The sequence below is a fragment of the Pseudopodoces humilis genome, chromosome 19 (assembly GCF_049639895.1).
Source record: "Pseudopodoces humilis isolate 2021_Gansu_Grassland_sample_001 chromosome 19, ASM4963989v1, whole genome shotgun sequence".
Classification (NCBI taxonomy): Eukaryota; Metazoa; Chordata; class Aves; order Passeriformes; family Paridae; genus Pseudopodoces; species Pseudopodoces humilis.
In genome coordinates this window covers 10226401-10254366 of record NC_142218.1, presented here as the reverse complement: position 1 = coordinate 10254366, position 27966 = coordinate 10226401, and the positions used below count along the sequence as shown (strand labels likewise).

General features: G+C 41.9%; 2 protein-coding genes across 5 annotated transcripts in view; both read left to right on the top strand.

Annotated features, from left to right (window-relative positions):
* Nucleotides 1-20115, top strand: part of OSBPL2 (oxysterol binding protein like 2) — a 33418-nt gene extending 13303 nt beyond the window's left edge. For all 3 annotated transcript variants that reach the window (XM_014254228.2, XM_005524821.3, XM_014254229.2), the window contains 12 exons: nt 4676-4823; nt 5068-5143; nt 6368-6502; nt 7515-7612; nt 8289-8471; nt 10972-11079; nt 11899-11988; nt 12623-12743; nt 14532-14660; nt 15397-15520; nt 16174-16264; nt 17448-20115. In XM_014254228.2, coding sequence (XP_014109703.1) covers nt 4676-4823; nt 5068-5143; nt 6368-6502; nt 7515-7612; nt 8289-8471; nt 10972-11079; nt 11899-11988; nt 12623-12743; nt 14532-14660; nt 15397-15520; nt 16174-16264; nt 17448-17550 — 1406 coding nt within the window. In that variant the 3' untranslated portion in view covers nt 17551-20115. The remainder of the gene's footprint in view (nt 1-4675; nt 4824-5067; nt 5144-6367; nt 6503-7514; nt 7613-8288; nt 8472-10971; nt 11080-11898; nt 11989-12622; nt 12744-14531; nt 14661-15396; nt 15521-16173; nt 16265-17447) is intronic.
* Nucleotides 20116-21178: 1063 nt separating this feature from the next.
* On the top strand, nt 21179-27936 carry ADRM1 (ADRM1 26S proteasome ubiquitin receptor). Of its 2 annotated transcripts, XM_005524817.3 has the most exons (10): nt 21179-21250; nt 21966-22176; nt 22419-22535; nt 22615-22738; nt 23150-23236; nt 25318-25399; nt 25609-25838; nt 26146-26303; nt 26973-27075; nt 27713-27936. In XM_005524817.3, the coding sequence occupies exons 2-10, from the start codon at nt 21967-21969 to the stop codon at nt 27817-27819; spliced, it is 1218 nt and encodes a 405-aa protein (XP_005524874.1). In that variant the 5' UTR covers nt 21179-21250; nt 21966; the 3' UTR covers nt 27820-27936. The 2 variants fall into 2 exon arrangements, with proteins under 2 accessions (XP_005524874.1, XP_005524875.1); XM_005524818.3 differs by lacking the exon at nt 23150-23236.
* Nucleotides 27937-27966: the final 30 nt, after the last annotated feature.

Genomic DNA, 27966 nt, shown 5'->3' with positions numbered 1-27966 from the left:
GGGCCCTGGTTTCCCAGAAGCAGCTGCAGTGTGTTCCCAAAGTTCACTGATTTTAGGAATTGGGTACTGGGGTTTGTGTCCTATAGGGAGTAAACCAGGCTGGGAGCACTTGGTCTCTGTGGGAGTTACTCCAGAATTCTTCATCATGCTCAGCAGCAGCCCAGGTAGTTTCCTGCCTCGTCTAAGGTAGAATGGACTCACTCCTTGAGGAAGTCACAGCTTTTCCATAGTTATTAATTAATGACATCCACTTGTAGAATACAAATCTCTCCTAAGGAGACCCCTGATTTTTGTAGTACTGGATTTAACTTCCTGGCTGAGAAGTTTCCTGCTTCTGACACTGTCCCCATCTCATCTAAAAGACATTCTCATGGGAGGGAATTGTGTGCTGTGTGATTGGGAATCATCCTCCTGGCACATGGTTTGTCCCTAACTGGATGATGATGGCACTTGTGGAGGAGCAGCATGGACTGGGATATCAATGGATGGAGTTGGTGACAAAGAGTTTCCATGGGGAGAAGTTCCTTTGCAGTCAGAGGTTATTAGCATTGCTGACACTTGACATCCTTACCTCATGAATGAGTCCCCTAGGGAATCCCTTGAGAATGTTTCCTGTGATCTCACTTAACTCCAGACATCCCAGCTGTCTGGAATCTGCTTTTTCTTAAATTCCAGTGGCCACCTTCTCTGAGGCTGGATCAGGATAAAGGTGGTCAATCCTTAGATGAATTTCAGATTCTCTGAATTTTTCTGTGAGACAAGGAGCATATAGCTTTGATCTATGTCACCTTGGGTGTGTTAATGTTATCACAGACTTTGTTAAAGACTGTGTGCCATCAGGGACCTCTTTTAGAGCTGTATCCTTCATTGATATTGTTGGGTATCTTTTTGCCAGAGTGTTTTGTGAAAGTGTTGCAACAAAGCAGGAAAGTGTCTGGCTGTTTACCAGGGTAATTTATTTTTGAGAACATGGATAGTTTAATTTTGCTTTATTAAATATTAGCCTGCAGTTCTACGGAAATGTGTTCTGTGCCAACGAGGTTCAGCTGGTTCATCCAGCCAGGTGTGTATTTGTGAGGATATTGTTCTCTGTTGCTTTCACGTGGGGAGGAGGAAGTGAGGTTATCTGCCAAACTGATATATTTTCATTCTGTCTGGATCAGACAGAATCAATGGCTCTGTAAGTATTGCAGATGTTGTGAAAGGCCAACCTGCCTCCATCAGCTACAGCTTGCGACAATGGACTGATTTTGGAAAGTGGAGAATGGTTAATTTCTGGCAAAGAAAAGCAATACCTCTTGCTTCACTTGCTGTCTGCACTTCCAGCATGTTTATCCTACTCCTTATGCCATTTTTAGGTCTCAGGGCTCTCAAGGTGTTTTGATTCCCTTTCTGCCTTGGCTGACAAGGCTTAATTAGTACTTGGGGAAGTTGCTGACTGTCTGGAGGGGAGGTCTCGTGTCTCTGTCCATGACTCAGAACCAGGGCTCTGCTGCCTTGGCTCATGTGCAGCACACTCTGAGTGCACTTGTTTCATTTGCAGGATGTGGAAGAGGAAGGCTAAGAGAACTAAAGTTACTGGCAAGTCACTTTTCTTTAAGCTCTTGAAATAGATTTATGTTGGCACACAACTTAAGTATTTTGTTTTGAAAGTTTAAGACTTTTTAAAGCTTTTGTTTCACTCTTAACACATGTAAGTGGAACTTCTGATTAAGCTAATTGTTGGCATTGTATTTCTGTCTCTGATCCCCTATCCTCCTTTTAAATCTACATTTTTGTCCTCACTCCCAGTGGCTTTTCAGTATGAAAACTGTCCTGTAAATAACTCTTACCTACTCAGTTTCTCAAGTTCAAAGCTTTATTGTCAGCTGGTGTAAGGCTCTTTTTGAACTTAGAAAAACTACAGCAAATCATTTCTGTAAGCTGTTTTTCTTCCAGAACTACTACCTCTGCATAAAACAGTGTCTGGATAGTTCTTAATAGAACTGTGATACCTAGAACTTCTTTGAGAAGCATCTTCTGAAATTTTCTCAATGGGTTTGTAGTGGATAAGTCATGTGATGCTAAGGTGGAAAGTGTAGTTGAAAGTCTATGATTATCTGGTTGTGTACCATAATGCTTTTGGTTTGAGTTTTTTTTTAACTAATTAAGAGAAGTGCAGTCTAATAAAAGCAAACTTATCCTTCTGATGTACTTTCTTTTCTGGAGCAGGGATTTATTTTTTGTTGTTTGTCTGCAAGACACTCATTTGAATTGGTATTTATTTACTTACCAGTGACATATTGTTGTCCATAAATAATATATATGCTTGAATCTGAATTCCTCTTGTGCTTTACAGGAGCAGGACAAAACAATTCTGAATCATAGGAAACAGAAACACTAATGTGGATAACACAATGACCATTTGATAGGATTTGCAGGTTTCAGGTACAATGTAAAGACTGAAATTACAGTAACATTTTCCAGAACTACTAACACCCTATAAGCCAGTGGACTATTCCTGTTGGGAAGCTTTACTTTTACATTTAGATGTGTTAATCTCATGGAAGTGATGCTGTTCCTTGTGTCATGTGAGCTTGATCAGTTTTTGGGGTGAGGGTATTGTACCAAAAAGCGCTTTTTAAAATTTTTTTTTCCTCAACTTATAGTTAAGCTAATAAGTTATTTGCTGCTTGTATTGTAACAGGTTGTGAAAAAAGCTAATATATGGTTAAAATACTATTTCAAAATCATAAATATTTTGTTATGAACTGACTGAAGGTTTTTTTAAGACAGATATTTCAGGGTAGTTCTCATTTTAAGGACCTGAATCCTTATGTGACTGTCATAGTTTCCAGTTGAGTACTAAGAGTGCCAAGGTGTGGTTATTGCTGTATAATTACATTCTTGTGACATCAAAATGTAGGAGACAGGGTGAGTACATGACATCACCCATTACACCTGCTGTTTACCAAATAAGATTATATCACTGGGACTTCCTGGTACAGATCTGAATGTTATTACCATGGTCTTGATCCCTGAAAAAAGTGCAGCTTTTTGTTTCTGGAATGTGTGCCTTGCATGAATTGCTCTAATGCAGCAAAAGCAGCCATTGGAGAGGTTAAAATAAAGTTGAAGTACTGCTTTGTAAAGAAGTCAATGGCAGGGGATCACAGCATTTTAGTCTATTTGAAATTGAAATAATCTTAGTCACAACTGATTTCTTTACTCCATTAGAGTGTCTACAGGCTTTGTAATATTTCAGAATATTTCTGTACCCACTGCTGGACTCTGGGACAGGCCATAGCTGAGTGTGATGTGAACTCAGTACAAAGACAAGGGGCTGTCCAGGTTGTGACAGCTGGAATGAAAGGAATGCAAAAATTATGTATTCCTTAAAACCATGGCAAAAATTGTATGCCAGCAAATACCCACAATTAATATTGCTTTTTGATTCTGACTTTTAAATTGGAAGTTGGAAACTAAAGTCTTTCTTGAGGAAGAATTGACCCCTTTGGCACTCAGAAAGGACTTCATGATCTTAGAATTAATGTCAGCAAAAATGTTCCTTTATTACATTGATTGATCAGCAGTGTTTTCTGTTGTAGTGCTGCAGCAGTTGTGAAGGATTGTATTAATTGATCCTTTAGGGTGCTCTGTGGTGATGCTGTTGTGGTTTACAAGTGGTTTTTTCCTGCAGTCAGTCTGGGTAGCAGCACTGAGGGGAGGCCTCTTGCTGTTGATTGACACCAAGGGTGTGTGTAGAGGTGTATAGAATGCTTTTAAAATCTTCTTATTCAAAGCCATGTGCAAAAATTGTCATTATTTATATTACTACATGTGTAGTTTATGTGACTAAAAATCGTTAAACTGGAATCTTGGATTGTTGGCTTAGTCCAGCTTTTACTTAGGGCAGCTTGATGACACAAGTTTGTGTTCTACAGATTGCTGCTGGTTTAACATTTTTGGGATGAAAGCTGTTCCAAGCACCTTGCTGCAAGCTGGGGTTTGGTTACAATGGTGTTTCCAGTAGCTTTTGACCAAGTGGATGGATTTGGGACATAGGAAATGCAGCCACCTCCTGCAGGTCAGGCTGTGGTCACTTGTGGAGCTCAGGGAATATTCACCCTGCTGCCCACATGTTCCTGCTGCAAGCATTAGGGAAGTGTTAGATGGTTTGCACATATGGATGGCAAAAAGAAGTTCAATATCCTGCATTTCTTTGGTTGCAGTTGTCTGGGTGTTTGTCCTTGCATTGTGAAATGGCCATTTTCTCTTTCATTTTTTCTTTTCCTCCTTGCCTATTAACAGTGTAAGTTTAATTTATTTGAGGTCTTTGAAGAAAACTACATAACTGAAACAAATTATTGTAAGTACACTGCAGCTCTGAAAAAGAGACAGTGCAGCTAATCTGATTAGGTTAAAGCTAATTAAAAGCTACTCGACAGCTTTTAAGATTCTAAATTAGTTTTTTATTCAGCAGTGTGAAAAATGATAATTCTCGATTCTAATGCAATAGTTGGCTTGTAATACTCCTGGAAATTAGGTCACTTAGTAAGGGTCTTCACTCAGATACTCTTTGAAATAAAATAACTTAGTCTAAGTCTACTTCAGGTGTGAGACTTGAAAATGTGAGTGGCCCTCTGTGGCATGGTAAGGTTCCTGAGAAAACTGTTGCCTTTTGGTTTTTATACAGGCTTTGATTCTGACAATTCTTCAGGAGACTTTTCAGAAGCAAATCATAAAGTTCCAGAAATGCTTGATCTAGATCCACACCAAAGCAATAGGACTGGAAAGCATAATGGAGAGACAGAGATACAAGAAAATGGGATTAAGAGACACAGGTAAACACATAGAGCTGCATAGGAGATGAGAGGTGAGCATGTGCTGGCTCATACCTTTTGGGGCATTGCTGTTCTCATGGGAGAGGGTAATTCTCTGGGCTTGGAAAGTCAGTTCATGTGTCAGCTTCCTGTGCCATGTCTGGGTGATGCTTTGCTTCCTTTCTAAGTTGCTTCAATAGAGAAGAAAATGTCTTGTTGTTTAATGGGCTGATAATGACAGTTGTATTTTTTTTTTCCTTTACAGGACATCATTACCTGCCCCAATGTTTTCTAGAAGTGATTTTAGTGTGTGGAGCATATTAAAAAAATGCATTGGACTGGTAAGTTAGCTTGGATGAAGCATCTGTGTTAGGTCTCCTAAGGTCAGCTGATTAATTTTATTGCTTAAACATCAAGGCACAGGATATCGCTTGGTGCATTTTCCTTTTCTTTTGGCTAGGAAACAATTTTAAACTGCAACTCCCAAAATCTCAACATTGTTTTATTAACAGTACTATTTCCATATCTTCTTTAGCTGTTAGAGCATGTGGATTGGCATTTCTGAATCTGTCCTTTAAGAACTAGACTAAAGCCGTTAAAATATAGTCAAATATGTTTGATTGACACAATGCTCTCTTACTTGATTTTTTTTTATTCTTTACTTAGCAAAACGTGATTTAGGATTTTGTTTTATTAATTCATGTCATCTAGGAGATACAGTTGTTCTCTCAAAACTCCTTTTGGTGGGATGAATGACCTACCTACTCAAACCTTTTGCTTGGATCAAATCAGTTTAAGTTAGTTAATGTTAACATTTTTCTTCCCTTGCTTGTGCCAAGGTGTGAGGAAAATGTTGCATTAACTTCATCTTAGTGGCATTCTGCTTTATGTTAAGTTTTAAGCACTAACATTGGTGTTTTAATGCATGAGTGCAACTTTGTAATTAAACAGCCAGATTTGCTTGGGTGTAGAAAAAGACCTGGGGATTTGGAAATCTCTGTGAGAACTTCATGTCTGTCTTCTATCCACATGGGAAACGAGAAATGGTCTGACACAAATAACAGGTTGCTTAAATAAAGCCACTAAAATCTGTTGGAGCAATTCAAGTACTATTCTTTATGTAACTGTTCCTTTCAAAAAATAATTTGTGGTTGCTGCAGTACAATAGATAGATTGTATGCAAATAAGAATGTGAGGGTTTCCAAGGAGTGTGTGGCACTTCAGTATCAGCACAGAGCTGGTTGAACATTATTGCTGCTACTTAGGGAAATGTTAACCTCTTCTGCTTTACACAGACCACAGCAGAGAAGGTAACATCCTCTATGAATTTATTAAGTTAGCTGGATCAGTGTTTTAAGTTGTTATTTCAGATTGCAAATAGGGTTCTGCAGTGCTTCCCGCCCCTTTCAGCTGTAGCACTTGGAGGTCTGCTTCAGGCTTGCCAGATATCCTTTGAGAAATACTGTAAATAAACTCACCCACAACTTATTTTCAGAATTCTTGTTGTTGCCAGTTGTTAACTTAGTATTGTGTCTAAGAAGTCAACCTGCCCTTTGGTTATGTAGGAGCTGTCCAAGATTACGATGCCCATTGTCTTCAACGAGCCCTTGAGTTTCCTTCAAAGGATAACGGAATATATGGAGCATATATACCTCATCAATAAGGCTTGTAGTCATGCAGATCCTCTGGAAAGAATGCAGGTAAGAACTGGGTAATTCACAATAAGTTTTTTTCCTCTCAGTCTTTGATTTTAAGACAGTTTCTCACTTGAGTGTATTTCTTTCTCAGGGGCTACTGTAAGAATGCCCAATTTGTCTGTCTAGATGAGTTTCTTCTTTCATAGTGGCTGTGTCAAATAGTTGTGACACTTAGACCCTCCATGCTGTGCAGAGTTTGAAAGGAAAGTGCCACAACTGACCATGCCCCAGGATCTCCACTCAGTTCTTAAACTGTGACTCTTTTTGTGGTTTTATGAGGATGAAATCCTTGCTTTATGTCACTCTAAATTGGTTTGTTGGCCTCATGATTTTGAAGCTCCTGGATGAAAAATTGTCATGACAGAGACAAATTTACCACTCTTTTTTTCTCCAAAACTGGTTATTACTGGAGTAGGATACAGTACCTGGCTGGGCTCCCAGCAGGGAAGTGAATATGGTGACACCTGTGTGCATCAGGTTGTGCTGGTGCTGCTCACAGCTTTGGTTTTACTCAAGTGAAACTGGTGTGTTTATCTTGGCTCCTGTATTTGTGTGGTCCACAGCTCCATTCCCCAGCCTGCAGGAGCTCCTCAGTGTCACCTAAACCTTCTGGCCTGGTTCAAGAAATCTCATCTGTGCTAGAAATAGTTCTTACCTGGCTCCAGGGAAGTGAGGCTCTGTTCCCAATGAGCTGAAGGTGGGGAGCAAAGTTGGGGGGTGGAAAGTAGATTTAAAAAACCAGGCTGATCTTCTAGAAGTGGGTGAGGCAGAGTGTAATCTGGCAGAATTTACCACAGACAATAATTCCTGTTGGAAATGAGATTCTTAATAAGTGCTTATATTTCCCGACTTCTATGTCATTTATTCTATGGCTTACAAATGTTATTGCCTTAAGCAATATAAAGCAATTCCTTTTTGGAATAATAAATACTGTAATGTGCAACAAATAAAGTACATTAAACTTAGAGTTTTAATGCACTATTCTCATAACAATATGTTCTTAATTTGCTTACAGGCTGTAGCTGCTTTTGCAGTTTCTGCTGTAGCTTCTCAGTGGGAGAGAACTGGCAAACCATTTAACCCACTGTTAGGAGAAACCTATGAATTAACCAGGTAGTAATTACTTTAAATTGGGAACTGGGGCTGTTTGTGTTCTTGAGTTAGCAGACTCTCAAAATGGTTTGGGTGCAGTAAAACACCACTAAAGTATATTTCTGAGTATAGCTAAAATTCTTTTCCTCAAACTATCTCCAAATTTCTGAGAAGTTTTATAAAAGCTAATAATTTTATTTCGATGTTTAGGCAGAGTATTCTTTGATTTATTTAGAGAAAAATTGGTTCATGTTCTTCCACCAAAGACACTTCCTGAGCACACACTATTAATTAATTTAAATAGTGTTTTGTTGATCATGTCAGATAGAGGAATTAGTCTGAAGGATTTTGAGCTTCCTCAAATAAATGGGTGATATGTCTGCAGTAGAGTAAAGAATTTTCAGTCAGATCTTTTCATGTTGCCCAAAAGGTTTCTTTATTTTCATGAGTTATTTCAGCACAACTTCTTTAGTTGCTTTTCTGGGTAGAAATCTGGTTTGGGGTATAAAAATAAAGTGTTCAGAGTGGAAATCCTTTCATTTCATTAATTGTAAATGTGTCATGGAACTAGAAAAGGAAAAGTCTCACCTTCAGTTTAATCTAAAAATACCTCACTTTTTTTTAAAGTAACAACTCTTTTCCCTTGCAATATTAAAAATACACTTACTGTTTAATGCTCTTTTTTTGTTGTTGCCAGGGAGGACTTAGGATTTAGGTTTATATCTGAACAAGTCAGCCACCACCCACCTATTAGTGCATTTTATTCTGAAGGCCTCAATAAGGACTTCATATTTCATGGATCAATCTATCCCAAACTAAAATTCTGGGGAAAGAGCATAGAAGCAGAGCCTCGGGGAACAATTACTTTGGAGCTTCTGAAGTGAGTATGAGAAGTAAATAACTTTTTTTACTTATTGTAATAATCCTGTTGGCTTTTCAGAGATGATTACCTAAAAACCCCTTGCTGAAGAGGTTGTAAGAAATGATTTACAAGTTAATTTTCTCTGCTTAATTTCAGAGCTGTTTTTTTTTCTTGATTTGTGTTATGCTTCCATAGATGTAGCAATTTGACCCAGTTTTTCCACCATGAAAATTAGCATTTCTTACAAATTGGTTGCTACTGAAAGCTATTCTGTGAAGTCATGTAAAATTTAAATATAGAGATAAAATTCTTTACTGGGCTGTTGATGCTCATCTCAATTTTCAGTATTGCTGTTGGTTTTGGTGGTTTGTATGGAAAGAGCTGCATCTCACAATAACTGTTCTGTGTGGTAAGGGAGAAACTTGTCAGGATTGCCACTTCCAGAGAAGGATCAGCTTCCTACTAAAATCAAGAATGGCTCTCCAGATTGCTCCCAGGCTTGTCTCTCATAAATTACGTGATGTCCCACGAGTTTGTGTCCTGGTGGCACAAAGACTCTGGAGCTTTCCCAAGTGTGACATGAGGATGCACTAGAACAGTTGCAAATAAAGTATTCTGCATTTGGTGCTTTTATAAAAAACCTTCTGAGGCCTAATTCTGAGGTGGTTTTGAAATGTTGACTTAAGAAAGTTCTAGACATTTGGTTTCAATAAAAAACCAACTTGTCTCCCATAGCAAGCATTGACTTTTCGTGTACATTCTTTTGGAAGTGGTTTAATTTTTCAGCTGTTGGTATCTAATATTCCAAACTATGGAATATGAACTGGTCTTGGAGATAAACGGTGATGGAAATAAAGGAAATTTCATCTGAATGTAGAAGGAACTGTGAATGTTAGTGCAGAATGCAGGTGTTACCAAAATAATGTTTGCTCCTCGAGAGCCTTTCTTTAGAAGACTGTTAAAATTCTTGCTGAGTCTAATCAAGGCTGGGATTTAAACTGGAATATAAACAGTTAAAGCATTTATTTTAAATAATTGCTTCAAGTCAGCAGCAAAAGTTGGAATCAAATGTTGAGCCTCTCAGTGTTGTGATTCAGACCACTCTGTTGCTTTGAGGAGTCTGAGAACTGCTCAAGGCTTGAGGGAACAAGAAGCTGTTTGGGAAGCAAAGTTGTGAGTCAGTATTAAATTGTGCCTTTATGTTAACCATGACTATTTTTCAGAGCATTAGAAGACACTTTTCTCTCACTTCTCCAGCACAAAATGTGCTTCAATTCATCAGCCCTAACCATAAGTGCCTTCTGTTGTGTTTTGGTTTATGCTGTAAAGCTTCTGGTGTCAGAATAGTTCAAGAATAAAACTATGTTTAATGGCTGGGGGATGAATTTGAGGGATTCTGGTATTTTTTCCCCCAGCTGAAGAGTAGTCATTGTTCTAAAGACTCCTTGAATAAAGGAGCTGTGGGAAATAGTGAGACTTCAATGATCTGTTATTTCTCTGCACTGGAAAATGACAGATGGGTTGGAAACATTACATTGGAGTGTTCTCTCCATACCCACTGGAAGTAGAAGCACAAGGCACTTTTTACACAGGACACTGCTTTGTCTGTATTTTCTGTTAAAACAGAGTTTACAAGCTTTTCTAAGATGGGCTGATTGCCTACCAGGTAACTTCAGTATTTCCCTTACCAGCATGGAAAGATGAGTGAATTTTGACACTGCTAGTGGCAGTAGGAATCCTGTTGTGTAACTTTTTGATAATTTTTGGAATAATGGCTTTTAAGGATTTAGAATCTGTTAACTCACCTTAAAAGATTTTCACAAAAAAATAAACCAAAAATAAAACCAAGTGGGTAATCAATTCTAGGATCTTTCCTTCTTCTCAGTAGATCTTTGGGGAAAGGATAGAACTGAGTAGTGAACTGAATTTTAAAAGGTATGTTTGTGGAGCTTGCAGTAGTGCTGTTGTGTCCCACTGGTGTTAAACAATCAACTGAAAGAAAGCAAAAACCACTCACACCCCCAAAATTACCTTCAGTGGCACTGAAACAGGCCTCAAATACTGTGGCATGTTTTAAGAAAACTTGTGGCATGCTTCTGGAAGCCACTTAGGCAATTTACTGCTACTTCAGCAACTGAGTAGAAGACACAGTGAGGCATTAGTTTATTAGTCTGGTTCTCCTGCAAATACTATGTTTTATCACTTAAAACTTAAAAAACGCGAATGAAAAATATTAATTCCTGGCCTGATCTTTATGTTGGGCTGAAATTTGTAATCCAGAGCACAGCAGCTGTAAAACATAAGGGAGAAGAATAAGGGCAATATCAATTTATTAACTTGCACTAATGCTTGGATACAACACATTGTTGGCTTGTAAAGAAAAGTCTGTTTCTCTTCTGTTTTGAAGCTGAGTGCTGGCTTTTCAGAGGAGTGCTAAATATTTTACCCTGCCAGAATTGAAAACAGGCTTCCATCTCAAGCTCAAGAAAATGATTTCTTTCTCTTGTTTCCTTGACAGGCACAATGAAGCTTACACATGGACAAATCCAACCTGTTGTGTACATAATGTAATTATTGGTAAACTGTGGTTAGAACAGTACGGAGTGGTAGAAATTGTAAATCACAGGTAATGCTGATCGTGAACCTGGGGGCTGTAGAGGTTGTTGTGGTCATTTGTGTTACAGAGCAGATTTTGGTTTTTGTCTCCTGACAAATGCAAACTCTCCCTAGGCTGGGCTTGCTGTCATAATATTATTAATGAAAAGGCACAAAGCCAGATGGCTTATGGAGAGCAAAGGTTTTACATTTGTGAGTTACCCATCCAAATTCAGCCCCATTGCCAGAGAACAGAAATTAAATTTAACTCCAGAACCATTAAGTGGAATAATTGCCAGAGGCAGATTGGACCTTCATGGTGTTGATTGTGATTTGTCAGTTTTTTTAGTTTAGATAATGGAGAATATCTTAAATTAAGGGCACAGCACAGAAAAATGTCTGCAGAGTTGGGAAATGTGAGCTTAGAGAGTGTCAACTGCTCTGCCAACTGTCTGTGTGAAAGCTTTCTACTTATATAAAATAAATGACTTTCAAATTGATGAGGGAAAGAAGTTTGTGAGGGTTACTCCTGCACACATTGCTCTGTCAATAAATGAAAGCATCAATCCAAGAAGCTGCTGTTTGATACTTCTCATAGCATCAAATCTGTAATCCTGTCTCCTGTGCTTGCACAAAATTTGTTAGTTCTGTGGAATTTTGAAATTTGTGTGCCATTTTTAATGCCCTGGTCAGATAAAAAAACCATAGTTAAATAAAAATAATTATATATGTATATGTAACTAACCAGCAGTTAACTGTAACTATATTTAAAAAGCTAAATAAGGTAAAATAAATGTTCCGGTGTATTTAGGGGCTTACTTCTCTAAGCATGTACTTATTTCCTCCACAGTACTGGACATAAATGTGTCCTTAATTTTAAACCATGTGGACTGTTTGGGAAAGAGCTTCACAGAGTAGAGGGATACATCCAGGACAAGCAGTAAGTGATAAAACCCTCTTGGTCTCTCTGTTTTTGAGCACTGGGGCATTTATTTTACTAGTGTAGAGACCACAGTGATGTGACTTTAAAGTGCTGGTAATGTACTTTGTAACTCATTTTGTTCTCTGTGCCAGTATTAAACCCCATGATTCCAGGATGATAATTTTTAAGCATTATTAGAAAAACTCTCTAGTCCAGGTTTTGGAAATAAGGGAAAATGCAGAGTAGGTGCAAGTGATTTGCTATTGGTCATAATTCCAGTCTTCAGTTTAAAAGAATGAAAATGTGGTTGCTATAAGTTTTTAATTAACCCAAACCTGTTTTGTGACTCTGAGTCTCTGTATTATAATTGGCTTTGATGTACCCACGTTCATTTAACAGTGGCAAAAGCATGTGACTGTCATGAGGATCTGTTCTGGAGGGCTGGAATGAGCTGTGAAACCTTTACTTTGCCTATCAAACATCTGTGTTTTCTAAGAATCCCCCATTCTGTGATTCTGTGAAATCTGCAAATAGAAACATAAAATACAGTGAAGTAAGGAGCTGAGTATTTAATATAGATCAGAATCTGCAAGGCTTGGCTTAGCAGGCTCAATCAGAAGGAAGAGCTCAGTGTCCTTTGCTCTCTCTGCAGCAGGAAGAAGCTGTGTGTGATCTATGGCAAGTGGACAGAATGTTTGTGGAGCACTGATCCCACCACATATGAGACCTACAAAAAGAGTGAGAAGAGAGGTGGTGAGCAGAAGAAGAAGTCGGTAAGGTGAAGGATTCTTTAGGGAGGAAAAATTCTGAAATGTCAGAAATAAAATCAAAACATTTTATTTGGGTGAATGAAGGATAAAAACTGGCATTTGGTGGGGGTTGGATGGGGCAGTGAGAAGGCATCTGGCACTTGGAGTTTGCAGGATGTAGTGTGAGCTGCTGGCATGGAAGGAACTCGTAGGAATGGTGTCTGCTAGAGATTGGTCAAAGAGAAATCATCAAATATCAATCCCTAAGCTGATGTTTTCCAGTCCTTGAATAAGGAAGATGGCTCTACTGCCAGCTCCAGCAGTAAAAATACTAGGATCTGAGCAGTAAAAACAATCACAATTTTGTTTAAGTCAGATATGCTTTTTGGTGATGTAGGAAATCTTTACAACAAAGAGGTCTGGAAACATGCAGGGTTTTTACTTCATGTGTAAGCAGTGTCAGGTAAGTTGCTGCCAAAACCTCAGTGTCACATGGAAAATGGGAAATATTGTGTGGTGCAGCAGAGGACTCTGGGTTTTCTTAAATCAACAGTTACTCATTGAAAATGAAAAGTTAAACAGAAGCTAATCACTCTTGATGTTAAGAGGCTCAAACTTTAAAAGTATTCACATCAGAAGAATCTAGAGCAACAACAGGCCTTGCTTTTGGCTCTGGATTCCATCATGGTACAGGCTTATACTTTGACTCTTTTTAAAAAAAATAATAGGGTTCTGTTCATCTTAAGAAAATCAACTCTTTCTTTCCTTCCTTCCTGTTGAGGCTATATTTAGATGGAGAACTGTCTAACAGTAAACCAGATGTTGACATGGAAAGTAGCCTAGAAGTGACTTTTTAAATAATGAATACTCAAACCAAATTATTGAAATTAGACTCTTAACCATATGGAGCTGTTTTCTAGTGTATAAAACAGGCCCTGTTTAACCTAGTAGGGTATTTTTGATTGAAACAAATGAGCCATGTCAGAGAAGGCAGAAAGAAAATATAAAGGGGGTGGGAGTGAGGAAAACTGTTACTGTCACTCCAGGATGTTATTGCCTCAAACTTCCCTTCTGGTTGGTGTGGTTTTAAATGGGTTCTCATGGTGAAATCCTCTAAAATTCCACAGTGCTGCTGTCTGTGTCCTGCAGCAGTCAGATTGTCTCAGATTCTCAGATTCTGAGAGCAGCCTCCTGAACCATTGGAGTTTATTATGTGCAGCTGGTAACAAAGGAACTTGGAAGGAAACTCAGTGTATTCATAAACTTAAGGACACAGTCTTCACAGTGAGAAAACTGGCAGTGATAATTGTGATTGGAGTCTGGATCAGACTGAAACAAGGGCCTGTCTTTTTTTGACCACACATCCGAATGTTTTGCAGATATCCAAAAACAGGTGTGCCCTATTTATGACTTAAGAACTAACTTGGGAACTGGTTTAAATTTCAGTCTCTTCTCATTTGCACTTGAAGAAATAATGGTCATATGAGGTGAAAATAACCTATGGCATAGGATAGAAGGGAAGCTGGAGAAAACACTTCTGAAAGACATTAATTTACTATTATTACTATTGCTGATTTTTTTTAAACAGATATCTAAGTTTTATTTAAGTCTTGGGAGACTGTTCAGGGATATCAGGAGCAAGATATGATAAAAATGAGAGGGACTGTATACATAATGAGAAAAAGCAAACGGGGGGAAGAGGCAGGAGTACAGGAGTGTTCAGTATCTCAAATGTGAACAGATTCTTCAGAATCCTAGAAGAAACCATCTTTGGTTCCTTTGTTCCTCTGCCAAATGTTATCTCTGTTTCAGAGTGAAGAAGATATTAAGTCTGAAAATGATGAGGCTGATGATATGCCAGAGGTTCAAGACACGGTGCAGTTCATACCAGGCAGTAAATTGCTTTGGAGAATAAACTGTAGGCCACCAAACTCATCACAGGTAACTCTTCCAATCAGCCTGTGCCTTGCTCTATGCTGGTGACTTATTCAGGGGAGCACCAGTAATGGTCCAGGGAGCCTTGTTGCAGTGTCACTCCTTGGCATAGGACCAGGCTCTGGTGCTTCTTGCTGCACTGAAATTACACTCCAGCAAGCTCTGCTTCAGTCCTGTGCTGAAAGCAGCCCTGCAGTGCCTGAGTTGGCACAGGGAATGCAGGCTCCAAGTGCAGCTGGGAATCTGGAGACTGAGGTGAACCTGTCTGGGAGATCTTTGCACTGAGAGTGGCTAAAATATGGATACACATTCCCTTCTGCTGGCCCTGCTGTTCCAAGACAAGCTGCTACAGGGTGCAGTAAATGAGCAGCTGGATATTCATTTCCATAGTTTCAACAAGACTTTTCGGTCTTTTAGGTGTGGGTGGTTTTGTTTTGTTCTGCTTTTTCCTAAAAATCATGATGTTAAATATCAATATTGTAGAAAATCTGTCTTATTCCTCACAAGCAAAGACTGCTTAGAAAATGAAAGCTATGATTTCTATCCCCATCTGCCCTTTCTTGTTCCTTCCCTCCAAAAAAGTCCAGCTGGTGTTGTAGGAAGGTAACCTTGCCTTCAGGGCAGCCAGCAGGGGTTTGACTCAGCAATTTCTCTTGGAAGTTTTGTTGTACCCATTTATTGTAGGAAACCCAGCACTGCTTTGCTGGAATAACTTTTGTGTTCTCTTTAATTTGCTTTTCAGATGTACAATTTCACCAGTTTTGCTGTGAGCCTCAACGAGCTGGAAAAGGGCATGGAAGCGATATTGGCTCCCACGGACTGCCGGCTGCGTCCGGATATCAGGAACATGGAGAACGGGAACATGGGTATGTGTTTGCTGCAGGAAATACTTGCACATGTGTAAGTTTTGGGGGGGATGGCTGAAGGGAGGTTGATGCAGGAAACAGTCTTCAGTTTCTCATTCCCAGAGCAGCCTTAGCTCTTTTTCATCCTGTGCACTGAACATGCTTTTGAACAGTGTTTGATGTCTGTTTTCTCCCAGCAAAGCCTGGGAGAGTAGATGCATCCCAGGTAGATTCCCAGGGCTGCTATCCTGTGTTAGGATGTGTTTGCATGTTTGTTAACTTGGGAGGAGCTGCAGATGTGCTCCACTTGCTCTGGAGTTTGTCTGGGGAGACATGTGTTGAGCAGACATGCTCTGCTGATCTGGTGTTTGTCAGAGGAAACACATGGCCAAATAGTGAAAAAACCCACTCCCTCTGTTATGCCTAATCTGAGTTCTTCCCTGCTGTCTCAGTGCAGTGTTTCTGAGAGAGAAAACACCAACATTTCGGTTTCAGCTCTGTTTGTGGCAGCAGTTTTTCTGAAATGAGTTTTAGGTTTTTGTTGCTAAAGATGGTGTACAAATGCTTTCTTGTGCTTGAATGAATTCTGTTTCATTTCTCTGGTCTTTCCTGTGTTTTCTGCATTTTTGTTTCTTTTTTGCTAAACTACCAATTTCTCTTGTAACATTGGCTAGATGTGGCAAGCAAAGAGAAAGAGAGACTAGAAGAGAAACAAAGAGCTGCTCGCAAGGAACGTGCGAAGGACGAGGTGGAGTGGCACACACGGTAAGGAGCAAGGAAGGAGGAGTTTGTTTTAGCTTGGAACAGTTGGGGACACTGCTTGAATTGTTTTTATTCAGGACAGCACATGTCTGATTGCTTCCATGACAGCACAATTTGTAGTGTCATGTAGAGCATTGATAGGTCAACAATTAAGTATGTAGCTGGAAGCCAAAATTGCTGATAAGTCTGTCCTGGACAAATTATCTAATAATAAATGCTGAAACCTGTCGTAATCAACTACTGTGGTAATGCTGGGTTATTTTTTTTTTTAACCTACAGAGGTCATGTTTTTGTTAGAATGAGTGTTAAAATGTTAAATGTCATCTCTCCTTCAACCAATTCCTGTCCAGCTTTTTTGTAAGTTGAGCAAGACATTGTGGCCCTCTAGGGTCTTTTATTTTCACACTCTTTGGATTTCTTGGCTTGGATACTAAAGAAATTGCTTTTTTGATTGCATATTCAAGTGATTTCTGAGTCACAGAGTGCATCAGGGAATGATGTGTGATTTGGCTGCTGCTCCCACAGGGTGCTTTTCACAGCTGCCAGTGCTGTGCAGTCAAGTGTGTGCTCATGGCCAGTCACTGCAGTTGTTTCCTTCAAAGGAGAGAACTTTGGGATGCTCCATGATTTTATGAAATTCAGAAGAGAAAGCATTCTTTTCCCAAAGCCTGGAAGAGTAGCTACAGATTAGTTCCAGTTAATGCCTTGAACAATCTCTTCCAGAGAATACAAAATTGGTTTTGGTTAATGTGGTTAAAAAGTGAGCAGCTGTTGATGTTCTGTGCAGGGCACAGCTCAATAGAACAGAAACTGTTTCCTTTTGGGACAAATTTCCAAAAATGATTGTGTAACTGACTTGGCCTTCTTTTGAAGTAAAAATTAATATATATAATCTAGAGTTTCAATGTTATTTTTACTTGGAATAGGACAGCAATTTTAAAATCCATTTAATACTCCTTGACTTTATGCTAAAATAAAAGGTGCTCTACAAGGTGGTGATAATTGTGTAGGAAGTTCAATGATTTTCATGTTCAGACTATTTCCTGAGAATTTTTATAAGAAATACCCGCATATTTTTAGAATGTTTTGTGAAAGAAGCAACACCCGTTTTTTTTTTCCCTGTTAATAACTGTTCATTCTGATTACTTTTTTCTTTTATTGTTTTTCTTTCTTTTTTGTGTTACAGATGGTTTCATCAAGGCACTAACCCATACACTGGGACTCCAGATTGGCTGTACTCAGGTGGTTATTTTGATAGAAATTTCTCAGACTGTCCAGACATATACTGAAATTCCAGAACCAATTGCTCATTTCATCCGGACATCTAGTCACTAGATTTCATTCCAAGCCAGTTACTCTGGTTTTGTTGATAGCAAAAACCAGCTTTTCTAAGTAAATTTTAACAGAAATTCTGTCAGTCAACAATCAATGATTTAATTATCACTAATGTTGGATTGCCAAATATTTAAATACTGTTGTGCTCATTCCATAAAGCTGTACCTGAAATCAAGTTTTCACTAATTTTCTGAGGGACCTTTGGTTCTCCATTTCCTCCCCTAGTTTCTCTGGCAGGAGGATACGCTGTATCTGTAGAGCACATAACATCCTTGAAAACTACTTAACTTCAATAAAATAGAGATAATATCCTTGTTACTTAGTACAATAGTGAAGAAGCTGAAGTTTTTGGCACTCCCAGCAGGGATGAAAAGCCAATATGGTACCAAGAGGATCAAACCCAGTCCTGTCACACTCCCTGTACTGTATGTAGCATTCCCCAGGGACGGGAGCTCCCGGCCCCGCTCTCAACAATTCCATAACTGAGAGACTCGGGACACAGAACCCAGCCCGAGCCTCTCTCACTGTAGTTGTCTGTTACAGAGTCTTCACAACTTTGGGACACTGTGAGCATTAAACTGTATACCTGTGATAAATCCCATAGAGCATACGTTAGAAGGGAAGGGCGTGCCCAAAATGTGCTTTTCCTGAGGTCAAATGCTGTCCTTACCATAGGAGAAGCTTTGGAAGCAATAGCAGGAATGTCGAGGTGGTTCAAATGTACAAAATATCGCTTGCTACCACTCGGAGGCTTAACTCTTCTGCACTACCTTTGGCAGCTTTGGCACTGTGTATGCTTCTAGACTAAACTTTCCTTTGGAAGCACTTCCGTGTGTGTATCCACACAGGTTCATGTTTTGGGCAAGTTTTGGTTTGCATGTTTCTCATTATTAGGTCATGTCTGTTTTGTATGTTGTGATAAAGCAGAATCAATTTAAAGCTTTGGCAGAGTTATACCTATTACAAGTTTCCTGTGAGCACGTGATATCAAAAAGTGGGATTTTTTTTTCTTTTTGTTCCACATCAAGCCATCAAAGCCATATAATACTGGAAATAATCAATTACTGAACTGATGCATTAATCTTCTTTCAAGTGGTACACTTCAGGGGCCAGGGTGGGGAGAGAAGCTTAAAAAATTAGGTCCAGTAATTAAAACTAATTGTAATATTGCTGCTTCTTTTATGAAATTTTTAATTGAGTAACCATTGAAAATGGAGAGTGGCTGTGCTGCTGTGAAGTTTACAGTAATTTAGAAATTGTTGGTGTTAAGTGCCAGCAACATGAAGAGTTCAAGAAAGAACTGGTCTGATTTGTGTCCAAAACATCTGTGATTTCATCCAGAAAGTAGATTTTTCAAGTGTTTCTCTCTCAGCCGCAGGATGAAAAAGCAGAAGAAAATTAGCATATTCATAGAGAAATTCTTCTATCAAATCCTGTGCAGAACAATTAGATTACATTTCTGGGAAATTTAGTTGTCTTCATTGGAAAAATAAGAGAAGCTGTAAAACTTCAAGGCAGTAAGGAAGGGAACAATCTGAATCTTTTTTATGGCAACTTGATTCTATTGCCAAAATTTGTACCTTGTGTTGATGGAAGTCCTCAGAACTTGAGCTGGACTTACTGGCACAGTGGGGTTTGTGTTTGTTCCTAGTGTGGCACAGACACTTCTGAAAAGACACTGCTGATCCACATGGAACAGCATAAAAATGTAGTTTTGATAAAAACCTGAGCTTTAACGACAGTGTCAGGCACTGTTAACCCCTTTCCAAACCCGCTACACGTGTGCCATAGGGAATTTTTTGTTAGGTGAGGATTAAAAGGAATCACATGTTAGACCAGTGGGAGTTTAAAACTTGCTTTAATTAAATAGTATGTTCAATGCTGGAGTGATGTTTTTAAAACAAAGCATATAAATAGAAATTGCCTGAATGGAAAAAAACTGTACAGATGTTCTGTTTCTAAGAGGAGGTGTACAGGTTAGCATCCCTTTTGTCTAAGCCAGGATTTAAATTCAAAGAACTAAAGTCTTGTCATTATGTGAAAGCATGAAACAATTGTACCAACACGTTTAATCCAAACTTCAGTATAGAATCTTCATGGGATATAAAAAGAAACCAGGAACATTTCCAATGTAAGAACACTAATCTTCACCCCCATCTCCCCTTCCTTTAGTCTGAGGTTTTCAGTAAAATTTCAGGTTAGTTCCAAACCCATTTTTCTAATTTATTGCTCTCCATTGGCAACACTTTCAGAACCCTTTCCTTGCGCTGCCAACACTGCTCTGCTTGGCCAGCCAAGCATTCCTAATGCTCTCAAAGTCCAAAAGTTTTTATTTTCGATGCAGATCGCGCCTCAGTAGTTTACGTGTCAAAACATTTAATAACTTTGCACCTTTTGAAAGAATGTCACTTTTATAACTTGATTAAACACTGTATATAAGATAACTGTGTTAGTATATGTTATTACAGCTACATAGAGAAACCAGCTAGAAAGAAATTATAATAAATACTTAATAAATACCCTTTGGGCCTCTGGATGGTGACAGAGATTTTTGTGGACAAATGGGGGTGGAGGGTGGGGGGAGGACTCTGGCTTTGCTCAGCCAGCTCTGGGGCTGTACTTGTGATTCCATTGTGATGTTCACTGGCCAGAGATGACTTAAATTGAAGCTTTGGACAGCTGCAGCTGTGGGTGGAGGTGTGCAGCTGTGGTGGGCTCTGTTCCTCAGCACCTTTGCCCTGCAGTCCGTGGGGTGATGCGGGTGCAGGACAGCGAGGGCTGCACGGTGCCGGATCTGAAACCTGCGGGTGTCAGGAGCTGGCAGTGGGAAGAGCCAAGGGAGCGCTCCCAGCACTGAGACCTCACCTTGCTGTGGTGATGGAGAGGCCGGCTGTGAGCTGGAGCTGGGCAGAGAGTGAAATTCTGGTAAAAAAATGTTATAAATGTGAAAGTTTACTTGGTAGTTGCTGTACAGCATTTGTATCTAGGAGGTAATGTCCTGCTGTAAATGGGGGGCAGCTTTTCACACATCCAGCATTTATAGAACTCCTGTCACCTGGATTAACGAGGACAGAGGAACCATCACTCGGAGAGAACTAATGAGAACTATTTATTCTTGTTTAATAATTAAAAACAATTTCCCAGTAAATTTTTTCGCCCAAAACCGCTTTTAAAGAACAAACCCAAGACTCTTCACCCAGCACTGCTGTTGCTAACACACCTGTGTTGGCCAGGCCCCACACCGCCGGCTCTCTGAAAACACCTGCGATTTGGGTCAGGGAAGCAATACTGAAATAATGAGGCAAGCCGGGCTTTGGCCATGGGCCCTGCGGAAGGATTTATTTTTTGCAACCATTCCCTGCTCATGCCGGGACTAAAGGTGTTGTTGGAGACGCGCTGGCCCCGGGCTGTGCTTGGCTGAGGGATGGGATGGGGGCGAGGGGCTCATGAGGGCTTGGGGGGGCGAGGGGGGAAGCGCCGCCATGTTCCGTGACACAGCAGGGGCGCCTCGCCCCGCCCCCTTTGATTGACAGCCGCACCAGCCAATAGCGCGGAGCGGCGGCGGCGCGCGCCCCTCGCGGGGCGGGGTTCCGGCGCGCGGGGCAGGAAGAGCTGAGGCGGCGGCGGAGGAGGAGGAGGAGGAGGAAGCTGAAGGTACCGGTCGGGACCCGCCGCGGCACCCCCGGGACCGTGCGCCCTGCGGCGGCCGGGCTGGGGATCTCCTCCCGGGGGAAGCCGGGGGGAAGGCGGCACGGCGGCCTCGGGGAGGCCGGCAGAAGATCGCGGCCTCTGGGCGGGCGGGGGGGGGGGTGCTCGGGCCGGGCCGCCAGCCCCCGCTGTCCCGGCTCGGCTCCGGCTGTTGCCCAGCGGCGGGGCCGGGGCCGGCCGGGCTGTGAGCGTAGCGCGACCCCGGGAACAGCCGCACAGTCCCGCACGGCCGGCTGGGCCCGGCATCGCCAGGCCCGCGGGTCGGTCAGTGAGGGGGTTCGCCGTGAGGGGTCGCCGTGAGGGTCAGTGGAGCACGGGGCAGCCTGTGGAGCTCTGCGGGAGTGCTGGAGCCGCAGTCTGGAAGTACAGCAGGGCTTCCTGCTTTGAACCGTGGTTCGAACTAAAGAAGGAAGCGCCGCGGGGGGACGGTGGCTTAATTTTAACATGCCTCAGCACACAGGCTGCCCTTTATTAGTGGAGGGCTGTAGAGCCTCCTGTCGTCATACAGGGTTCTCCTTTAGCTCAGTTGAATCACCCTGGAATTCTGCAGGCAGTGGGACAAATGGTTTTTGTGAAGCCACCTGGTAAAGGTTGAAATTTGATATTGGGAAGAGAGGATATGGGAAGGTTTCTCATCACACCTGCTGCTCTCTCTTTCCAGGATGTCTTCGGGTGCGTTATTTCCAAGCCTGGTGCCAGGCTCTCGGGGCTCCTCGAGTAAATACCTGGTGGAATTTCGGGCAGGGAAGATGTCCCTGAAAGGCAGCACTGTAACTCCAGACAAGAGAAAAGGCCTTGTTTACATCCAGCAAACTGATGATTCCCTCATTCACTTCTGCTGGAAGGACAGAACTTCGGGCAACGTGGAGGATGTGAGTATGAGCTTGTGTTTCAGTGTTGAGGTGTTATGTTCTGATCTGCTGGCACTGCGGAAAGAGCTCCTCCAGGACAAATTAGGATGAGAATGTCACTGACAGACCTGCTCTTCCACATCCACTCTGCTCTGAGGAGCAGATGGAAAAAAGTTTTTGGAGGAGGGCAGAGGGATTCGGGAGGTGAAAAGGAATATTGATGTAGTTTCTCAAACATTTGTTTCTCTCAACACACTTTCCAGGATTTGATTATTTTTCCTGATGACTGTGAGTTCAAGAGAGTCCCACAGTGTACCACAGGCCGTGTGTATGTATTGAAGTTCAAGGCAGGATCAAAACGACTCTTCTTCTGGATGCAGGTTTGTGGGAAGCCAATGACAAAGGTCTTAAATCAAAATACCCCCGGTATGACTCCTACCAAGAGCTATTCTCTTGCAGGAGCCGAAGACAGACAAGGATGAGGAGCACTGCCGTAAGGTGAATGAATATCTCAACAATCCCCCCATGCCAGGGGCATTGGGTGGGAATGCCAGCGGAGGCCATGAGCTCTCAGCACTAGGAGGTACAGTCCATTCTGTGCTGCTTCATGTCAGAGGCTTTTTTTTTTATGTCTAGAGTAAGCCCCTAGAGTTCCCTAGGAAGAAATCCCTGATGGCTGTGGAGGGTGAGCTGGGGACAGTGTTAATACCAGAAGCGTAAACATGCTTTTAGTAAACTGTGCCGTTAAAATAGGTTTAGGCTGAAAGTTAAGACTGCCAGGAGAAATCTCTTTGTTTCCAGTAGATTCTCTGGAGTCTTACCTCTTTATGAAGCCAAGTTACATTTATCTTTTATGAAGACCATGAATCAGTAAACACTTGAAACTGTTTTTCCATACACAATGTGATGCCAATTAATCTCCTGCTGTTTGAGCTGGAGTGCTGTGAAAAAAACTATGTGAATATGTTGTGTTTCAGAATGTTTTTGTTTTTAGGTGAGGGTGGCTTGCAAAGCCTTCTTGGAAACATGAGCCATAACCAGCTCATGCAGCTGATCGGACCAACGGGCTTAGGAGGACTTGGTAAAATGCTTTAATATCTTTATGCCAAAATGGTATTTTCTCCTGCCAGGTTAAATCTTACCTGACAATATTTTCAAGTAATGCTATTGATCTCAATAGCATTTCTTTCATGTGAGAAGGCAATGCCTCAGAGATGAGCTCAGGGACAGAAAAAGGGTACCAGATTCTACACAGCACTCATCTTAGGGCTTGATCTGCAAGGAACTGTGGTTCTGCTCCTTGCAGCATTCAATCTTCTGTGCTTTTTTCCCTTGTTTTTTTCTACTCCTCTTTTTCTTCCTAAATATTCACTGGAGCAGGGGCTGAAAACCAGTGATTTGTTCCTGGTGAATGTACTGGTTACCAAGCTGTGGAATTGTATTGTCTCTGATTCAGTGAATATTTGTGTGCAAAGTAGAAAGAATTCAAGAGGAAGGTTTAAGTGGTATCACCCCACAGCACTCCCCAGTCAGAGGGGCAGGGCTCAGGGCAGGGCTTTCTCTCCTGGGCAGCCCTGGAGAGAGCTGGAATTGCTGGCTGCTGAAGGGGCTGAGGGCTGTGTTGGAATCCCTGCTATGCTCTGTCCTCAATGTTGTTCATGCTCCAGCAGCATTTTCTGACAGGTCAGACCCTGGAGTGCAAATAGGCAAAGGAACACAGGTGGCAGTGACAAAGATTCTGTGCTTAAGCTCAGAAGTCCATTTTTATGGATCTGGCTGGTGTCTTTTTAGCTGCAGATGCAAGTTTCATATTGGTGGGACGTTCAGATGCAAATGTCATGTTAGTGTTGGAAAAATCTGGCCTTTTAGGGTGTGTGTGGACAAGATCTTTATCTTGAAGCTTCACATTATCCTGATACTGTCCTCCTTTTCTCAACTTTTCCTCAGCAATTCTTCTTTCCTTGCCTTTACATCCAGCCATAAGCCAGATTGACATATAACAGAAAGAGAACCATCTGCTTGCTGCTGCAAACAGTGGTTGTGGTGAATCCCTGGGGATCATTTCCCCTGGGAGTGTCATCTTCTTCACATCTGGTGTGCATCTCTTGGGGCTCTGCAGAGCTCCAAAGGAGTCTCTTGCTCCTGGGTCACTTTTACCGTGAAATGGAGCAGAGCAGTGTGTGGTGCAGCTTCACCTGCCGTGCCTGGTGCTGGGGAAGCTCGGGATGAGTGACAGGAAGTGTTGATTCCATGGGATTGTTCCTGTGCAAGGAGGGACTGGCAGGGGCTCGCTCTGACCCCCAGGGTCTGCAGCTGCAGTTGGCCTTGGGTTTGCTCACTGGGTGCTGTTGTTCTGTCTTCTGTTCCCAGGTGCTCCCAGAGGTGGGTGAGAAATGCAGGTGCTTTGTGTGTAGTCAGGTGTGCTGCAAGGAACTGCTGATGGGAAATGGAGTGTTTGGCTGATGTGGCTCAAAGGAGTTGTAGGGGGACAGTCAAGTCCCTGACAGCTCCAGTGGGGTCAGCACTCAGGCCTTTTCCCAGCTGAGGTTCTTGACCCTGCGATAAGTCCTTGATAGTTGGGATGTGTGCTGGAGGAGGCTGATTCTGGTTTCTTTGGGATAGGGGTGTTGTAGGTGCTCCCCTGAGAGCACTTGGTGTGTGGAGCTGTCCTTCATTTGCCTGTGAAGTGTTTAAGAGCTTGGTTGATTCTGTTGCTTCATCTCTGTGTTAGGTTTGAAGCTGCAAACCCCTGGTCTGTGAGGAGTGGTGGTGACTCAGAGATGCCTCTGGGATCTTCTGCTGAGGGCCTTGGTTTTAAAGTTCATAGGAAAGTTGGATTGTTGGTATAGCAGATGAAAGGAGAGGGCTGTGTTACAGTGATGTATGTACAGCACAAAACTGGAGGAACTTCATCCTCGTGTACACCTAGAAATTGAATAATTTCTGAGACGTTCAGCTCTCTCATGGGGATGCAAGATAAGGAAAGAAGATTCTGTAAATTTACAGAAGGGAATGGGAGGGTGGTTTGGGCTCTTTCACCCCCTCCTCTATTTTAGCAAATAAAACCTTTCAGGTGCAAGAGCAACCTCTCCAGAGCAGAGAGGTGCGTAAAAGCTGAAGAAATGAATGTCTAAACCTGTCGTTGTTTTATGTTTATGGAAGGTGGGCTGGGCGCACTGACGGGGCCTGGGCTGGCCAGTCTGCTCGGGAGTGGGGGACCCCCAACCAGCAGCTCATCATCCAGGTAGGAGGCCTTGTCTGGGCTATTGTAACGTGAACTTGCCACTGCTATGGGAGGAATCATGGCTTACTGAACGGGGACTATGGTGGGAATCAAGGCTGCTTATTACCTCTCTAAAATGAGGTTGGAGTTTTTCATATTGTAAGAAAAGAAGCTTTTCACAATACAAGAGGTTTTTGCGGGGAATTAATTGTCCTAATGATCTTGCCCAGCTCTCGCAGCCAGTCGGCTGCAGTGACTCCATCTTCCACGACTTCTTCCACCCGTGTAACGCCTGCCCCGTCCGTTCCTGCGGCTGCCTCCGTGACCAGTCCCAGCCCTGTTCCCAGTTCGGGTAATGGAACCAGCTCAGCCACAAGTCCAACCCAGCCCATTCAACTGAGTGACCTTCAGAACATTTTAGCCACTATGAATGTGCCATCTGGAGCAGGAGGACAGCAAGGTAACAGTGCTCTGACCAGGCAGCTGCTGGATCCAGGAGACTTTTCGAGCTGTTTTACTGTCCTGTCCTGTTCCACATTGGTTTGAAAGGTCTCTTTAATTTTTTTGTTCATGTTTTTTTGGTTAATTTTGGTGCTGTCTTTGACTGCTTCAGGTGGCTTATTCTCACTCCAAAACTGAGAGGAAGAAAAGATGGTGGCAGTGTGCTATTAAGTTTTAATACTCAGACCCTGACTAGATTATTTGATATACAGGACAAAAACATGGGGTTTGGGGTGTAGTCTAATGGCCAATTTGTTTTCTTCTAGTGGACCTGGCAGCTGTTCTGACTCCCGAGATCATGGCTCCCATCCTGGCCAACGCTGAAGTTCAGGAGCGATTGATGCCTTACCTTCCCTCAGGGGAATCCCTGCCACAGACTGCGGAAGAGATCCAGAACACCCTGACGTCTCCTCAGTTCCAACAGGTAAATGCTGGCTCTGGGGGGAAGTGCACTTGTTCTTCCCCCTTTCCCATCCTCCTGATTCACCTTGCCCTGCTTTTCCATGTTCCTGGCACTGTTCAGAGGGAGAAGGTGCTCAGTAGATGTGGAAAGGAGGAGGGACATGGTTTAATGGAGCACTAGTTCCTCCTGCAGTCAGTCAAAGGCAGATGGGAATGGTTTTTACTTTTTCTTTTGGAGTTGGGTTTTACCTTTCTCTTTACTAGAAATGCTCTCTGGCAAATGACAGGAGTAGTAGCAAATTCATTATTCCCTTTCACCAAATGGCTCCTTAAAGATAATTTCAGGTGACTGAAGGGAGGAGATGCCGTGGTTACTACATCCCTTGAAACAGCAGTCCTTAATTGCAAGACACTGTGTGTGATAAAAGCTGGTGTCTTACAGACCAATTTGAACTAGTAATTTGCACCAATTGATTGAAATTTGTCCATTTGCAGAATTTCAGTAGCTTAAATGACTGTATTAGATTAAGCTGTAGCAACCTCCATGCAGACAAAAGGAAGTGAGGGACGTGTAATTGGTGATTATTTTATTGCATATCTGTTCCCAAGCTGACAGGACCGCTCTCCTGGGGTTACTGCTGCAGGAATCTGATGCAAACTTTATTTTGGTGCTGTTGACTCTAATCCACAGGCTTTGAGCATGTTCAGTGCTGCCTTAGCTTCAGGACAGCTGGGCCCACTCATGAGCCAGTTTGGGCTACCTGCAGAGGCAGTAGATGCAGCAAATAAAGGCGGTGAGTGCTGGTGGGAGCAGGAGGGAGGGGGTTTTGGGGGTGTTGGCACTGCACACGACCACTGAATGTGGGGTGTAAGGATCAGCTTCCCTCTTAACTCTCCCTCTCTGAGAGTCTCGAGTCTGCAGGCTGACTCTTGCACTGATGTTTACAAGGAAAAGGCAGGTGGGACAGGTGTTCTCAGCAAAGTGAGGTGTGATGTGCAGTGAGAGAAGCTGGGTTCTGCAGAGATGTGTTGGCTTTGCTTTCTTGCTAGAGAAACAAAAGACTCAGGAGGTGTCACAATCACCTTTCTCAGGAATGCCTTTCTTGTGGAAAATCTTTAATGATTCATCTGAAATCAGTGACCACAGTCAGGGCCAGCTCTGGTGGTGGGGGTATCCCTTTTCCCTCATGAGCTTTTGGCATCCCTCCCAATAGTGCAAGAATTCTGGTCTTGGGACGCCCATGCACAATTAAAGTGCATAAACTGCTGTGTCAGAGAGATCTGGATGTGTGTTACTATTGCTTAAAATTTTCCTCCCTGCTAATTCATACTAAAACCACTTTTTGCTTTCTAAGTAATGAAGTTTTTAACCTTGTGTGTGCAAGGAGCTCCAGCCCAGGAAATGCAGTAACTTTTGTGTTTAACTTCTAGATGTAGAAGCCTTTGCCAAAGCCATGCAGAACAGTGTCAAGTCAGACCAAAAGGAAGGAGACTCTAAGGACAAGAAAGATGAAGAGGAAGATATGAGTTTAGATTAAGTTATTTGCTCTTCATTACAGATACTCCTAGATACTAACTTAAGTAACTGCAGTAGGATTACTAACTTCATATTATGCTTATATAAATCTACAAATAAAGGAATTTTCTTTATCTGCCATACTGTTCCTTCCAATCTGTACAGTATC

What these genes read in the sequence shown, in the direction of transcription:
- ADRM1 (XM_005524817.3), top strand. Translation starts at nt 21,967, where the DNA reads ATGTCTTCGGGTGCGTTATTTCCAAGCCTGGTGCCAGGCTCTCGGGGC. An exon ending in CTTCGGGCAACGTGGAGGAT is followed by an intron (nt 22,177 to 22,418) that starts GTGAGTATGAGC and finishes CACACTTTCCAG; the next exon opens with GATTTGATTATTTTTCCTGA. An exon ending in CGTCTCCTCAGTTCCAACAG is followed by an intron (nt 26,304 to 26,972) that starts GTAAATGCTGGC and finishes TCTAATCCACAG; the next exon opens with GCTTTGAGCATGTTCAGTGC.